Below are 17,060 nucleotides of genomic sequence, written 5' to 3' on the forward strand. Positions count from 1 at the left end.
TGCAGTATCTCTGCTTTCACACACCGTCAGTGAAGCAGCCTGACAGTCAGAGAGGTTTATAAAACCTGATGAACTGACTTAAAATAACTTTCTGCATTTATTAGAATGATTTGTCTTTTCATGATCTGTTATTTCCCCCGTTAACTTTTATTAATGAAACTATTAAAGTCAGAGAGAGAAGGAGAGTCTGTCTGTCAGCAACAAACACCTTTTACATCATTTATCCTCATTCAGTCACATGAGGCTGATGATTCCTGAACGTCGGGTTTGATATGAGTTACATCATTTACATTTTCCCTTTAGCCTAATAAATAATGTCCAGTGTTAAAAAAACACCACAGTCATATTCTGGGTTATTAAATAATGAACTCACAATCAGAATATCAATAACTACTGATGCTAATAATGAATAAGTAATATAAAGTTATTGATCCAGTAGAGATGGTTCCTGAGCCTCTAAGCAGTCCACAGCAGAAATACAGGCTGCAGCTTGCACTTGTCTTTATTAGTATTAGATCAGTTCAGACACAAACAGCTGTTAAAGCTGACTGACAGCTGATCCAGATGTGATCAGCTGCTGCTGTCATCAGAAACGGACGTCGCTTCACGTGACGCTTCAGAGGAAACGACGTTCCATTGCTCTTAAAGCGGCTTTCCTCGTTTCCTCTCTCCTCGCATGGTTTCCTCGTTTCCTCTCTCCTTGCATGGTTTCCTTGCGTCTCTCCATGCTTCCCTTGTGGGAGGGACTAAGACGCAAGGAAAAGACGCAAGTGAGGGAAACAGGGATGCAATTAAGAGCTTTGGGATGCAGCCCAAAGCTGCGTTAAAGGATAGCTTGTGTGCTAGCATTAGCATCTTCGTCCTTCGTCCTCCTATAACCCGGTTTGTCTAGACGGCTGTCGCCGTCATGTGACCGCGCCGAGGTCGAGGCGTAGAAACGATGAAAGGCACTTTAAAGTTATAGTTTGTCACAGTGTTGATTCAGTACGACTCTGAATGAGTCAGCACGACTCTGAATGAGTCAGTAAGACTCTGAATGAGTCAGCACGACTCTGAATGAGTCAGTAAGACTCTGAATGAGTCAGCACGACTCTGAATGAGTCAGTAAGACTCTGAATGAGTCAGCACGACTCTGAATGAGTCAGCAAGACTCTTAATGAGTCAGTACGACTCTTAATGAGTCAGTACGACCCTGAATGAGTCAGTAAGACTCTTAATGAGTCAGTACGACCCTGAATGAGTCAGTAAGACTCTTAATGAGTCAGTAAGACTCTGAATGAGTCAGCAAGACTCTTAATGAGTCAGTACGACTCTGAATGAGTCAGTAAGACTGAATGAGTCAGTACGACTCTAAATGAGTCAGTAAGTCAGAACGAGTCTGAATGAGTCATCACGACTCTGAATGAGTCATCACGACTCTGAATGAGTCATCACGACTCTGAATGAGTCATCAGTACGACTCTGAATGAGTCAGTAAGTCAGAACGACTCTGAATGAGTCGTCCTCGCCGGCCAATCACAGCTTTGCTGCCTCGGCTGCTTTAAACGAGAACTTGACAGTAAATCCAGTATTGTCTCTCTGGAGTCTGGTGCCGCTGCCGTCCGTTCATTCACCCTGTAGCTCCACCACAAACTGGTTCAGCTCTCAGACTAAAACTACTTTAAGTTTGTGTTTTTATTTTTGTTATTTTATGTTTTTCTTGTTCCGGTTAGCTTGCGTGCTAGCTTTAGCATCCTCGTCCTTCGTCCTCCTATAACCCGGTTTGTCCAGACGTCCGTCACAGTTCCTCAGATCTGAAGGGGACGTCTTCCAACACAACGTTAACCGTCGTAGAGGCCAAAAAAAACCAGTAAATATTCACATTTTATTAATTAAATAAGAAAATAGATTAATCGACTGATCATTGATCATCTTCATTGATCACGGCTCATATCGGTTGTTTTGTTGATTCCCTGATTGAAGCTGCGTTAAAGCTTAACTAGCTTAGCTTGAGTGCTAGCATTAGCATCTTCGTCTCGTCCTCCTATAACCCGGTTTGTCCAGACGTCCGTCGCCGTCATGTGACCGCGCCGAGGTCGAGACGTAAAAACGATGAAAGGCACTTTAAAGTTAAAGTTTGTCACAGTGTTGATTCAGTACGACTCTAAATGAGTCGTCCTCGCCGGGCCAATCACAGCCCTCCTCCTCGCCGTCTCTGGTGTCCATTAATCCGATTGGTGGTCCCCTCTGCGGCTACGAGGCGGCCTGACTGACCGCCTCCTTCTCGAAGGCCACGAAGCAGTCTGATTGGTCGGACTGGGGGAGGGGGAGGGGCTCGTGCTTGGTGCCCTTGGCGGCGGCGGTCAGCAGGCGGCGGCAGCGGCGGATCCCGGCGATGGTGGTGAGCGTGAGGGCGCTGGCCAGCATGGCGGCACCGCACAGGAAGAAGGTGGCCGTGTAACTTCCTGTGACGTCAATCAGCCAACCTGCACAAAGAGAGGAAGAATCATCTCAGATGTCGGAGTGTCCTTGAACACACCGGCTGTTTTGTGGTTATGACGTCATTAATGTGTTAATTGATCGTTATGATCAGTAGGCGGTGCCGGCTCCTTACCTCCGATTGGCGGGCTGACCAGGTAGGGGATGGCGTGGAGGAAGTAGACCACGCCCAGCGCCGAGGACAGGTACGGAGCTCCCACCACGTCTGACGTCACCACGGGGATCAGCGCCACGTAGGCGCCGTCGAAGTAACCGTAGAGGACGGCGAAGGGCACGAGGAGCGTGAAGGAGCTGAGCAGCGGCACGAAGAGACAGCAGAGACCCTCCATACCAACCGCCATGATGTAGCACGCCATACGATACGGCTTCAGACACCTGGGGGGATGCAACACGTTATATATAGAACAAGAAATGATGACCTATTAATATAGATAGAATCAATATTATACATTTAATAAATATTATAATAATCATTATAGATATAATCATTATTATATGATATATATAGATTTAATGATATATGATGGATTTGTTTGATTTATGATTATTAGTCTTGTTGCAGGTTTTTATATCCAGACCTGATTGGCTGACGGGTTTCTATCTTGTTCCGTCAGCCAATCAGAGTCCAGCTCAGAGTCCCATCAGATGGTGAATGAGTGAATGTTTGAACTCTAAACTTTAAGTTCAGTTTAATGTTTGATCGTTTTACATTTAGAACCTTCAGGTGAGTTCAGGACGTCAGTTAGTTAGTGTTTACTGTGAAACCAGGACAAAGATCCTGACCCGACCCGACCTGACTCCACCCGACCCGACCCGACTCCACCCGACCCGACTCCACCCGACCCGACTCCACCCGACCCGACCCGACTCCACCTGACCCGACTCCACCCGACCCGACTCCACCCGACCCGGCCCGACTCCACCCGACCCGACCCGACTCCACCCGACCCGACCCGACTCCACCCGACCCGGCCCGACTCCACCCGACCCGGCCCAACTCCACCCGACCCGACCCGACTCCACCCGACCCGACCCGACTCCACCCGACCTGACCCGACTCCACCCGACCTGACCGACTCCACCCGACCCGACTCCACCCGACCCAACCTGACTCCACCCGACCCGACTCCACCTGACACGACCCGACTCCACCCAACCCGACTCCACATGACCTGACCCGACCCGACTCCACCTGACCCGACTCCACCTGACCCGACTCCACCTGCCCCGACTCCACCTGACCCGACTCCACCTGACCCGACCCGACTCCACCCGACCCGACCCGACTCCACATGACCTGACCCGACCCGACTCCACCTGACCCGACCTGACTCCACCTGACCCGACCCGACTCCACCTGACCCGACTCCACCTGACGCGACCCGACTCCACCTGATGCGACCCGACTCCACCTGACCCGACCCGACTCCACCTGACCCGACTCCACCTGACGCGACCCGACTCCACCTGACGCGATCCGACTCCACCTGACCCGACCCGACTCCACCTGACCCGACCCGACTCCACCTGACCCGACTCCACCTGCCCCGACTCCACCCGACCCGACTCCACCTGACCCGACCGGACTCCACCTGACCTGACCAGACCCGACTCCACCTGCCCCGACTCCACCCGACCCGACTCCACCTGCCCCGACTCCACCCGACCCGACTCCACCTGACCCGACCGGACTCCACCTGACCTGACCAGACCCGACTCCACCTGCCCCGACTCCACCCGACCCGACTCCACCTGCCCCGACTCCACCCGACCCGACTCCACCTGACCCGACGTCGCCTGACCCGACCGGACTCCACCTGACCTGACCAGACCTGACTCTACCTGACTCGACTCCACCTGACCCGACTCCACCCGACCCAACTCCACCTGACCTGACCAGACCCGACTCCACCTGACCCGACTCCACCCGACCCGACTCCACCTGACCTGACCAGACCCGACTCTACCTGACCCGACTCCACCTGACCTGACTCCACCTGCCCCGACTCCACCCGACCCGACTCCACCTGACCCGACGTCGTCTGACCCGACCGGACTCCACCTGACCTGACCAGACCCGACTCTACCTGACCCGACTCCACCCGACCCGACTCCACCTGACCTGACCAGACCCGACTCTATCTGACCCGACTCCACCTGACCCGACTCCACCCGACCCGACTCCACCTGACCTGACCAGACCCGACTCTACCTGACCCGACTTCACCTGACCCGACTCCACCCGACCCGATTCCACCCGACCCGACTCCACCTGACCCGACTCCACCTGACCCGACTATGTCATCAAAAAGTGCTGAAGGAACGCCATTCACTGTTTTTAGGCAACAACAGCAGCTGTGATCTCATTGGTTGTGCTTCAGTGGTCAGTGGCAAACAAGGTCAAAGTTGAAATAATTTTCAGCAGAGGTTTCAGTCGGTCACCATCTTGGTTTTTGGTCGTCGCCATCTTGGTTTCAGTCCGTCACCATCTTGGTTTTTGGTCGTCGCCATCTTGGTTTCAGTCCGTCGCCATCTTGGTTTTTGGTTGTCGCCATCTTGGTTTCAGTCCGTCACCATCTTGGTTTCTGGTCGTTGCCATCTTGGTTTCAGTCCATCTCAATCTTGGTTTCAGTCCATCTCAATCTTGGTTTCAGTTCGTCGCCATCTTGGTTTCAGTCCGTCTCATTCTTGGTTTCAGTCCGTCTCAATCTTGGTTTCAGGCCACCGCCATCTTGGTTTTTGGTCGTCGCCATCTTGGTTTCAGTCCGTCACCATCTTGGTTTCAGTCCGTCACCATCTTGGTTTTTGGTCGTCGCCATCTTGGTTTCAGTCCGTCACCATCTTGGTTTTTGGTCATCGCCATTTTGGTTTCAGTCCGTCACCATCTTGGTTTTTGGTTACCATCTTGGTTTCAGTCCGTCACCATCTTGGTTTTTGGTCGTCGCCATCTTGGTTTCAGTCCGTCACCATCTTGGTTTCAGTTCGTCACCATCTTGGTTTCAGTCCGTCTCAATCTTGGTTTCAGGCCGTCGCCATCTTGGTTTTTGGTCGTCGCCATCTTGGTTTCAGTCCGTCACCATCTTGGTTTCAGTCCGTCACCATCTTGGTTTTTGGTCATCGCCATTTTGGTTTCAGTCCGTCACCATCTTGGTTTTTGGTTGCCATCTTGGTTTCAGTCCGTCACCATCTTGGTTTTTGGTCGTCGCCATCTTGGTTTCAGTCCGTCACAATCTTGGTTTCAGTCCGTCACCATCTTGGTTTTTGGTCATTGCCATTTTGGTTTCAGTCCGTCACCATCTTGGTTTTTGGTTGCCATCTTGGTTTCAGTCCGTCACCATCTTTGTTTTTGGTCGTCGCCATCTTGGTTTCAGTCCGTCACCATCTTGGTTTCAGTCCGTCACCATCTTGGTTTCTGGTCGTTGCCATCTTGGTTTCAGTCCGTCACCATCTTGGTTTCAGTTCGTCACCATCTTGGTTTCAGTCCGTCTCAATCTTGGTTTCAGTTCGTCACCATCTTGGTTTCAGTCCGTCACCATCTTGGTTTCAGTGCGTCTCCATCTTGGTTTCAGTTCGTCACCATCTTGTTTTTTTGCAACCAGAAGAAACACCAGCGGGAGGAGTTGAGTACAACCGATCACTACGACCACCCAGAGGAGTCGCCTCCTGCTGTTTCTATACAGAACGCTGGTTTAAGGAACTTCAGTGGCTTCACTTCTCAGACCCGGAGGTTGACCCGGAGGTTGACCCGGAGGTTGACCCGGAGGTAACGCTTCCACCTGGTCGAGTGGCGCTGCTCTCCCGACAGGAAACAATGACACAAACTCAGTAGAGCGATTCACAACTGATCATGCGGACGACTTAAGGACACTTTGACCTGTGAGGACATTTCTAGAAAGTGAGACGATGTCCCGGTCCCTCTGACCCAGTCCTACCTGCGGTCCGTCAGCCAGCCGAAGGTGATGTTCCCCACGATGTCGATGACTCCCACGATGGACATGAGGAAGGCGGCCTGATGGTGGCTGACGCCGGCGCTCAGTGCGCACGGCACCAGGTAGACGAAGGGGACGCTGCAGCCGCTGGCCAGGAACAGCAAGGACAAGGCCAGGCCCAGGAAGTCCGGCAGCAGCAGGAAGCGGTACTCCTCGCTGGACAGGAAGCAGGAGCTGAAGCACCGCTTCCTCTGCACCTGATGGGCGGGGTTTCCCGACAGCAGAGGCAGGGGCGCAGGCGAAGAGGACTTGAGGCCGTCGTCTGATTCTTTGGGATGTTTCACGGCGAGCTCTGCGTCCTGCGACGAGACGTGACCTGCATCAGGAGACAGACAGGTTAGTATGTCCTCTACCATCTGTAGAGTTCTGACGGAGATGCGTGCTGCTCCTCACCGGGTTTCTGCTCCGCGTCTGCCTCCTCCTCCTCGCCCTGCTGCGCTGTGATTGGTTGGAGCAGCGCCCCGCAGACGCAGAGGTTGGCGACGAAGGCGCTGAGGACGAGCAGCGCCCCCCTCCACGAGTACAGGTCGATGAGCAGCTGCACCGCCGGCGCCAGCACGAAGGTGCCGATCCCGCTGCCCGACATGGCGATGCCGTACGCCAACGCCTTCCGCCGATGGAAGTAACAGCCCACCATGGCGATGGCCGGCGTGTAACAGAGAGCGAAGCCCAGACCTGGAGGGGGAGGACATGTTGATGAGTGAGGACATGTTGATCAGTGAGGACATGTTGATGAGTGAGGACATGTTGATCAGTGAGGACATGTTGATCAGTGAGGACATGAGGACATGAAGACATGAGGACATGTTGATCAGTGAGGACATGAAGACATGAGGACATGTAGTCTAGTGGACCTGTCAGTCCTCCCAGGCTGAAGTAGAGGAGTTCCAGGCTGCTGCTGAAGGAGGACAGGAGGAGTCCACAGGAGGACAAGAGTCCACCAACCATCACGGAGACCCGGCAGGACCAGCGGTTCCCCACCAGGCTGCCGACAGGAGCTACACACACACACACACACACAGGGAGTCAGTCTGTGGTTCTGGTCCCGGTTCTGGTCCTGGTCCCGGTCTCCGGTACTGACCACAGAGCATGGTGCTGCAGTCCACCAGGCTGTGGATCCACGCCGTCGCCGAGTAGTCGGCGCCAAAATGAGACTGAAACTCCACAAAGAAGATGGAGATGCACCTGCAGACAGGAAGTGACATCACAGATCAGATCAGTCAGCGCTGAGTCAGCGCTACCCAGAGGTCAGAGGTCAGAGGTCAGAGGTCACAGCTGTGTGTGATGTAATGGTTAACATCTGACCTCTGACCTCAGACTGGTTCTACTGGTTAAACTGGAACATCTGGAGAAACATTGACAGATAACGTGCACATCAATGTGCACGTTAACGAATCATCGATGATAACGAGCAGCTCGGCGGTCGTCATGGCGATGAACCGCCAACAGCTGGATCCAAGCTGATAACCAGATGTTCACTCAGCAACTCTGACGCCCGGCTGTTTGTTCAGGTGTCACAGTTACACGCACGCACACACACACATGCACGCACGCACGCACGCACGCACACACGCACGCACGTACGCACACTATGGACTGACTGACATGTGTGTGTGTGTGTGTGTGTTGACAGTAACATCAGGTTAACTATTTAAAGCCTGTCTGAGCCTCTGCTCTGTTACTGGAGATGTTGTTGAACATTCAGTCTGTCAGCTGCTCTGCTCATCTTCATCATCATCTTCATCATCATCAATAATAACAGATCAACACTTTAACCAGTATGAACTGATTCAAACTCCTCAGAGGCTCTGTGAGTAAAGAGGACGTTCTACCATTCAGACGTGTGAAAAAAATCATAAAGTTATTAGTAAAATATGAAGCTCTGCAGCAGCAGGTCTCTGCAGCTCTGCAGCAGCAGGTCTCTGCAGCTCTGCAGCAGCAGGTCTCTGAAGCTCTGCAGCAGCAGGTCTCTGAAGCTCTGCAGCAGCAGGTCTCTGCAGCTCTGCAGCAGCAGGTCTCTGAAGCTCTGCAGCAGCAGGTCTCTGAAGTTCTGCAGCAGCAGGTCTCTGAAGCTCTGCAGTAGCAGGTCTCTGCAGCTCTGCAGCAGCAGGTCTCTGAAGTTCTGCAGCAGCAGGTCTCTGAAGCTCTGCAGCAGCAGGTCTCTGAAGCTCTGCAGCAGCAGGTCTCTGCAGCTCTGACTGGTTGTGATTATAGAGGAATGTCTACCAGCATGTTTTTATTATACTTTTACCACTGGAGGATTTAACACTGACCAGTTTAAACTGGTTTAACTCTTCCCGCTCCAACACAGAGCAGAACACGTCTCCGTCTCTCTGCGCCTCTCTGCGCCTCTCTGCGCCTCTCTCCGCCTCTCTGCGCCTCTCTGCGCCTCTCTGCGCCTCTCTCCGTCTCTCTCCGCCTCTCTGCGCCTCTCTGCGCCTCTCTCCGTCTCTCTGCGTCTCTCTGCGCCTCTCTGCGCCTCTCTGCGCCTCTCTGCGCCTCTCTCCGCCTCTCTGCGCCTCTCTGCGCCTCTCTCCGTCTCTCTGCGTCTCTCTGCGCCTCTCTGCGCCTCTCTGCGCCTCTCTCCGCCTCTCTCCGCCTCTCTGCGCCTCTCTGCGCCTCTCTGCGCCTCTCTGCGCCTCTCTCCGCCTCTCTCCGCCTCTCTGCGCCTCTCTGCGCCTCTCTCCGTCTCTCTGCGCCTCTCTGCGCCTCTCTCCGCCTCTCTCCGCCTCTCTGCGCCTCTCTGCGCCTCTCTCCGCCTCTCTGCGCCTCTCTGCGCCTCTCTCCGCCTCACTCCGCCTCTCTGCGCCTCTCTGCGCCTCTCTCCGTCTCTCTGCGCCTCTCTGCGCCTCTCTCCGCCTCTCTCCGCCTCTCTGTGCCTCTCTGCGTCTCTCTCCGCCTCTCTCCGCCTCTCTGTGCCTCTCTGCGCCTCTCTCCGCCTCTCTCCGCCTCTCTGTGCCTCTCTGCGTCTCTCTGCGCCTCTCTGCGCCTCTCTGCGCCTCTCTCCGTCTCTCTGCGCCTCTCTGCGCCTCTCTCCGCCTCTCTGCGCCTCTCTGCGCCTCTCTCCGCCTCTCTGCGCCTCTCTGCGCCTCTCTCCGCCTCTCTCCGCCTCTCTGCGCCTCTCTCCGTCTCTCTGCGCCTCTCTGCGCCTCTCTCCGTCTCTCTCCGCCTCTCTGTGCCTCTCTGCGCCTCTCTGCGTCTCTCTGCGTCTCTCTCCGTCTCTCTGCGTTCATCAAATCTTCACTAAGGCTTTCACGGTTCATCCTCAGGGGAACATGAACGTCTGGCTGTGTGTGTGTGTGTGTGTGTGCACGTGCGTTACCTGGTTACCGCTCGCGTGCACACCGTCACCATGAAGCAGCAGCCGACGATCACCCAGCCCCATCCTCCGTCCAGAGGCGGCGCCACGCCGCTCCGCTGCTTCCCATCAGCCATTGCTGCAGCAGCCGGTCTCTGGTCCTGGTCCTGGAGTCCTGGTCCTGCAGGGGGTCTGGTCCTGGTCCTGGTCCTGGAGTCCTGGTCCTGTAGGGGGTCTGGTGCTGGTCCTGGAGTCCTGGTCCTGCAGGGGGTCTGGTCCTGGTCTTGCAAGGGGTCTGGTCCCAGAAGATACTCCTGCTGCTTCGGCTCCGACTGTCTCCGGAGGAAACCTCTGAGCGTGGCTGAGGAAACAGCAGGTTTAAGGTGAGCCGGCAGACACGTTGTTATGAATGAAGCAGGCGGAGCTCCACACGTCAGGTATCCAGGTGGAGTTAAAGAGAGGACACTGGCTGGGTGGAGCTGAGCCCCAGAGACACGAAGAAGTGGAAAACCTGGAGTAGAAGGTTGAGGAATAAATCAAGGTGGAGTCAGAGACAGAGAAGAGAGAGACTAACATCCTCTTCTCTCTGTGGACTCTGGTCTGGATCTGTCTGACACCTCGTCAGCTTCTTCAGTCAATCAGTGACCAGCTGACCTCAATCATTAACCAAGCGCTCCCAGACACCTACAGACCCCCCCCCCCTTCATCCTCTGGATCCTCCAACCAAGCGCTCCCAGACCCCCACAGACCACCCCCCTTCATCCTCTGGATCCTCCAACCAAGCGCTCCCAGACCCCCACAGACCACCCCCCTTCATCCTCTGGATCCTCCAACCAAGCGCTCCCAGACCCCCACAGACCACCCCCCTTCATCCTCTGGATCCTCCAACCAAGCGCTCCCAGACCCAGACCACCCCCCTTCATCCTCTGGTATGTTAAACCAGGCGCTCCCTCCTCTCTAGCATCAACAACACATGGAGCCGTGACAGAGTGTTCTTTATTTACTCAACCTGACACCACCCCACCACAGCACCCCCCCCACCCCCCCGGGTGTCGGGTGTTGGGAAAGAAGCGCTCCTCGTCAGACGGGTCTAACAGGTCCCAGCGTGTTTATTCCTGCAGCACCAGGACCAGGGTTATACAGGGTCGAGACTAAGATCTGGAGTCTAGAAAGTGAAAACAGATCAGTGGATCAGAACTTAGTTTCTTCTTCTGCAGCTGCAGCAGAACCACAGATACCATCAGGTCTACTGCACAACGAGTACTATTACTGCACAACGAGTACTATTACTGCACAACGAGTACTTTAACTGAACAACGAGTACTATTACTGCACAACGAGTACTTTAACTGAACAACGAGTACTATTACTGAACAACGAGTACTTTAACTGAACAACGAGTACTTTAACTGAACAACGAGTACTTTAACTGAACAACGAGTACTTTAACTGAACAACGAGTACTTTAACTGAACAACGAGTACTATTACTGAACAACGAGTACTTTAACTGAACAACGAGTACTATTACTGAACAATGAGTACTTTAACTGAACAACGAGTACTTTAACTGAACAACGAGTACTATTACTGAACAACGAGTACTATTACTGAACAACGAGTACTATTACTGAACAACGAGTACTTTAACTGAACAACGAGTACTTTAACTGAACAACGAGTACTATTACTGAACAATGAGTACTTTAACTGAACAACGAGTACTTTAACTGAACAACGAGTACTATTACTGAACAACGAGTACTATTACTGAACAACGAGTACTATTACTGAACAACGAGTACTATTACTGAACAACGAGTACTTTAACTGAACAACGAGTACTATTACTGAACAACGAGTACTATTACTGAACAATGAGTACTATTACTGAACAACGAGTACTTTAACTGAACAACGAGTACTATTACTGAACAACGAGTACTTTAACTGAACAACGAGTACTATTACTGAACAATGAGTACTTTAACTGAACAACGAGTACTTTAACTGAACAACGAGTACTTTAACTGAACAACGAGTACTATTACTGAACAACGAGTACTTTAACTGAACAACGAGTACTATTACTGCACAACGAGTACTATTACTGCACAACGAGTACTTTAACTGAACAACGAGTACTTTTACTGAACAACGAGTACTTTAACTGAACGAGTACTTTTACTGAACAACGAGTACTTTAACTGAACAACGAGTACTTTAACTGAACAACGAGTACTACTACCACTACTACTACTACTAGTACTACTAGTACTACTAAAAGTACTACTACCACTACTACTACTACTAGTATCACTAGTACTACTACTACTACTAGTACTACTACTACTACTAGTACTACTACTACTACTACTACCACTACTACTGCTACTACTACTAGTACTACTACTACTAGTACTACTACTATTAGTACTACTACTACTACTACTACTACTACTACTAGTACTACTAGTACTACACCTGTGTTTACTGTTCAGTTTATCTATATTTTATTGTATTTATTATATTATATTATAATTTATATTATATTATATTATATTATATTATATTATAATTTATATTATATTATATTATAATTTATATTATATTGTATTATATTATATTATATCTCAGAATATTTTGGGGTTATTTATGTTTTTGAAGGTAAATGAAGTCAAACTGAAGTTTTATAACGAGCTCAAACGCAGTATTAGTACTACAGGAACTGTCTTAGTGTATTTATATTCGTATTTTGTTTTTATAAATTAAATGTTTATGAAAAATGTTTTATTTAAAAACTCCAGGAGTGATTATTTTTGTTCCGGCTTTTATTTTGAAACACATCAAACGGAAGCTGTTTATTTACCGGAAACTTGACTCGAGAGTGTTTCCGGTTGTTGAAGGCGAATGAAGCTTTAGAACGAGCTCAGACTATATTATATATATTATATATATTATATATTATATTATATATATTATATATTATATATATTATATATTATATATTATATATATATATATATTATATATTATATATAATATTATATATATTATATATTATATATTATATATTATATATATATATTTTATATATTATATATAATATTATATATATTATATATTATATATTATATATATTTTATATATTATATATATTATATATAATATAATATAAAATATATATAATATATATGTAACCGTCTCTGTGTGTTTATTTTGGTTGTTATTAGTTGATGTTTATGAAAGTTTTGAGTCTCCGTGACAGTTTCCGGTTGACCGTCAGAGAGGTCAAAGGTCACCGGAACCCGGAACAACAACAGCAGCCGGTAACCGTTAACGGGTTCATGATGTTCTCCGGTTCACCGAGCAGAACCGGAACCGGGCTGCTGGTCCTGGCTCTGACCCGGCTGGTCTCCTCTCTGTCGGTTCCGCTCATCGCCGGTTACTTCGGGACTAAGACCCGGTACCAGGAGGTGAACCCGGTTCTGCTGCTGGACGGGCTGACGGTGAACCGGACCGTGCTCAGACCACCGGGCTCAGAGAGCTGCGAGCCGGTCCACCTCACCGCCGTCATCAGGCACGGAGCCCGGTACCCGACCCACCAGAACATCCTCAAGATCCGGACGCTCAGCGAGCTGGTCCGGAGGGAGGAGACCGGGACCGGGACCGGGACCGGGACCACCGGGAGCTCCTCCAGCAGAACCTCCAGCTGGCTGCAGGACATCCAGAACCGCTGGGAGATGTGGTACACCGACGACATGGACGGTGAGAAACCCGCTGAGATATACTACCGGAAACAATGTTTCTGATTATATATCATATATATAATGATTATGATTATATATCATATATATATAATGTTTATTATTATATATTATATATATAATGATTATTATTATATATAATATATAATGTTTATTATTATATATCATATATATAATGATTATTATTATATATCATATATATATAATGTTTATGATTATATATTATATATATATAATGTTTATGATTATATATAATATATATAATGATTATGATTATATATTATATATATAATGTTTCTGATTATATATCATATATATAATGATTATTATTATATATCATATATATATAATGTTTATGATTATATATTATATATATATAATGTTTATGATTATATATCATATATATATAATGTTTATGATTATATATTATATATATATAATGTTTATGATTATATATAATATATATAATGATTATTATTATATATAATATATTTAATGTTTATGATTATATATTATATATATATAATGTTTATGATTATATATAATATATATAATGATTATTATTATATATAATATATTTAATGTTTATGATTATATATCATATATATAATGTTTATTATTATATATCATATATATATAATGTTTATGATTATATATCATATATATAATGTTTATGATTATATATTATATATATATAATGTTTATGATTATATATCATATATATAATGATTATTATTATATATAATATATTTAATGTTTATGATTATATATCATATATATAATGATTATGATTATATATCATATATATAATGTTTATTATTATATATTATATATATAATGATTATTATTATATATTATATATTTAATGTTTATTATTATATATTATATATTTAATGTTTATGATTATATATCATATATATAATGTTTATTATTATATATTATATATATAATGTTTATTATTATATATTATATATTTAATGTTTATTATTATATATTATATATATAATGATTATGATTATATATCATATATTTAATGTTTATGATTATATATCATATATTTAATGTTTATGATTATATATCATATATAATGTTTATTATTATATATCATATATATAATGTTTATTATTATATATTATATATATAATGATTATGATTATATATCATATATATAATGATTACTATTATATATTATATATATTTAATGTTTATGATTATGTATCATATATTTAATGATTATGATTATATATTATATATATAATGTTTATTATTATATATTATATATTTAATGTTTATTATTATATATTATATATATAATGTTTATTATTATATATCATATATATAATGATTATGATTATATATTATATATTTAATGTTTATGATTATATATTATATATATAATGTTTATTATTATATATTATATATATAATGTTTATTATTATATATCATATATATAATGATTATGATTATATATTATATATACAATGTTTATGATTATATATTATATATTTAATGATTATTATTATATATTATATATATAATGTTTATGATTATATATTATATATATAATGTTTATTATTATATATTATACATTTAATGTTTATTATTATATATTATATATATAATGATTATGATTATATATCATATATTTAATGTTTATGATTATATATCATATATTTAATGTTTATGATTATATATCATATATATAATGTTTATTATTATATATCATATATATAATGTTTATTATTATATATTATATATATAATGATTATGATTATATATCATATATATAATGATTACTATTATATATTATATATATTTAATGTTTATGATTATATATCATATATTTAATGATTATGATTATATATTATATATTTAATGTTTATGATTATATATTATATATATAATGTTTATTATTATATATTATATATATAATGTTTATTATTATATATCATATATATAATGATTATGATTATATATTATATATACAATGTTTATGATTATATATTATATATTTAATGATTATTATTATATATTATATATATAATGTTTATGATTATATATTATATATATAATGTTTATTATTATATATTATATATTTAATGTTTATTATTATATATTATATATTTAATGTTTATTATTATATATCATATATATAATGATTATGATTATATATTATATATATAATGTTTATGATTATATATTATATATATAATGTTTATTATTATATATTATATATTTAATGTTTATTATTATATATTATATATAATGTTTATTATTATATATCATATATATTTAATGATTATTATTATATATAATATATAATGATTATTATTATATATTATATATATAATGATTATTATTATATATTATATATATAATGTTTATTATTATATATCATATATACAATGATTATGATTATATATTATATATACAATGTTTATGATTATATATTATATATTTAATGATTATTATTATATATTATATATATAATGTTTATGATTATATATTATATATATAATGTTTATTATATATTATATATTTAATGTTTATTATTATATATTATATATTTAATGTTTATTATTATATATCATATATATAATGATTATGATTATATATTATATATATAATGTTTATGATTATATATTATATATATAATGTTTATTATTATATATTATATATTTAATGTTTATTATTATATATTATATATTTAATGTTTATTATTATATATTATATATATAATGTTTATTATTATATATTATATATTTAATGTTTATTATTATATATTATATATAATGATTATTATTATATATTATATATATAATGTTTATTATTATATATCATATATATAATGATTATTATTATATATTATATATATAATGATTATGATTATATATTATATATTTAATGATTATTATTATATATTATATATTTAATGTTTATGATTATATATTATATATAATGATTATGATTATATATAATATATTTAATGATTATGATTATATATCATATATATAATGTTTATTATTATATATTATATATATTTAATGTTTATTATTATATATAATATATAATGATTATTATTATATATTATATATTTAATGATTATGATTATATATCATATATATAATGTTTATTATTATATATCATATATATAATGTTTATTATTATATATTATATATTTAATGATTATGATTATATATTATATATTTAATGTTTATTATTATATATTATATATATTTAATGTTTATTATTATATATAATATATAATAATTATTATTATATATTATATATATAATGTTTATTATTATATATCATATATATAATGATTATTATATATTATATATTTAATGTTTATTATTATATATTATATATTTAATGTTTATTATTATATATTATATATAATGTTTATTATTATATATCATATATATTTAATGTTTATTATTATATATAATATATAATGATTATTATTATATATTATATATATAATGTTTATTATTATATATCATATATATAATGATTATTATTATAT

At 41.9% G+C, this 17,060-nt stretch overlaps 3 protein-coding genes across 8 annotated transcripts in view; 1 reads left to right on the forward strand and 2 right to left on the reverse strand.

Annotated features, from left to right (window-relative positions):
• Positions 1-335: 335 nt before the first annotated feature.
• On the reverse strand, positions 336-10,471 carry slc16a12b (solute carrier family 16 member 12b). Of its 2 annotated transcripts, XM_037754452.1 has the most exons (8): positions 10,004-10,471; positions 9,790-9,960; positions 7,549-7,652; positions 7,322-7,465; positions 6,861-7,142; positions 6,411-6,783; positions 2,594-2,853; positions 336-2,465 (listed from the first exon to the last, which is right to left on the reverse strand). In XM_037754452.1, the coding sequence occupies exons 2-8, from the start codon at positions 9,900-9,902 to the stop codon at positions 2,233-2,235; spliced, it is 1,509 nt and encodes a 502-aa protein (XP_037610380.1). In that variant the 5' UTR covers positions 9,903-9,960; positions 10,004-10,471; the 3' UTR covers positions 336-2,232. The 2 variants fall into 2 exon arrangements, with proteins under 2 accessions (XP_037610380.1, XP_037610379.1); XM_037754451.1 differs by having other exon boundaries at positions 9,790-10,471.
• The window catches only part of atad1b (ATPase family AAA domain containing 1b), a 36,687-nt gene continuing 29,370 nt past the window's right edge, over positions 9,744-17,060 (reverse strand). Inside the window, exon 11 of the mRNA XM_037754454.1 lies at positions 9,744-9,777. The gene's annotated coding sequence lies outside the window, so the exon portion shown is untranslated. The remainder of the gene's footprint in view (positions 9,778-17,060) is intronic.
• minpp1b (multiple inositol-polyphosphate phosphatase 1b) overlaps positions 12,970-17,060 on the forward strand; it is an 11,875-nt gene continuing 7,784 nt past the window's right edge. For all 5 annotated transcript variants that reach the window (XR_005204627.1, XM_037754446.1, XM_037754449.1 and 2 more), the window contains exon 1: positions 12,970-13,532. Coding sequence is in view for 4 of the 5 variants with exons in the window: in XM_037754446.1 (XP_037610374.1) it covers positions 13,001-13,532 (532 nt within the window). In the remaining variant the exon portion in view is untranslated. The remainder of the gene's footprint in view (positions 13,533-17,060) is intronic.

The sequence above is a fragment of the Sebastes umbrosus genome, chromosome 20 (assembly GCF_015220745.1).
Source record: "Sebastes umbrosus isolate fSebUmb1 chromosome 20, fSebUmb1.pri, whole genome shotgun sequence".
Lineage (NCBI taxonomy): Eukaryota > Metazoa > Chordata > Actinopteri > Perciformes > Sebastidae > Sebastes > Sebastes umbrosus.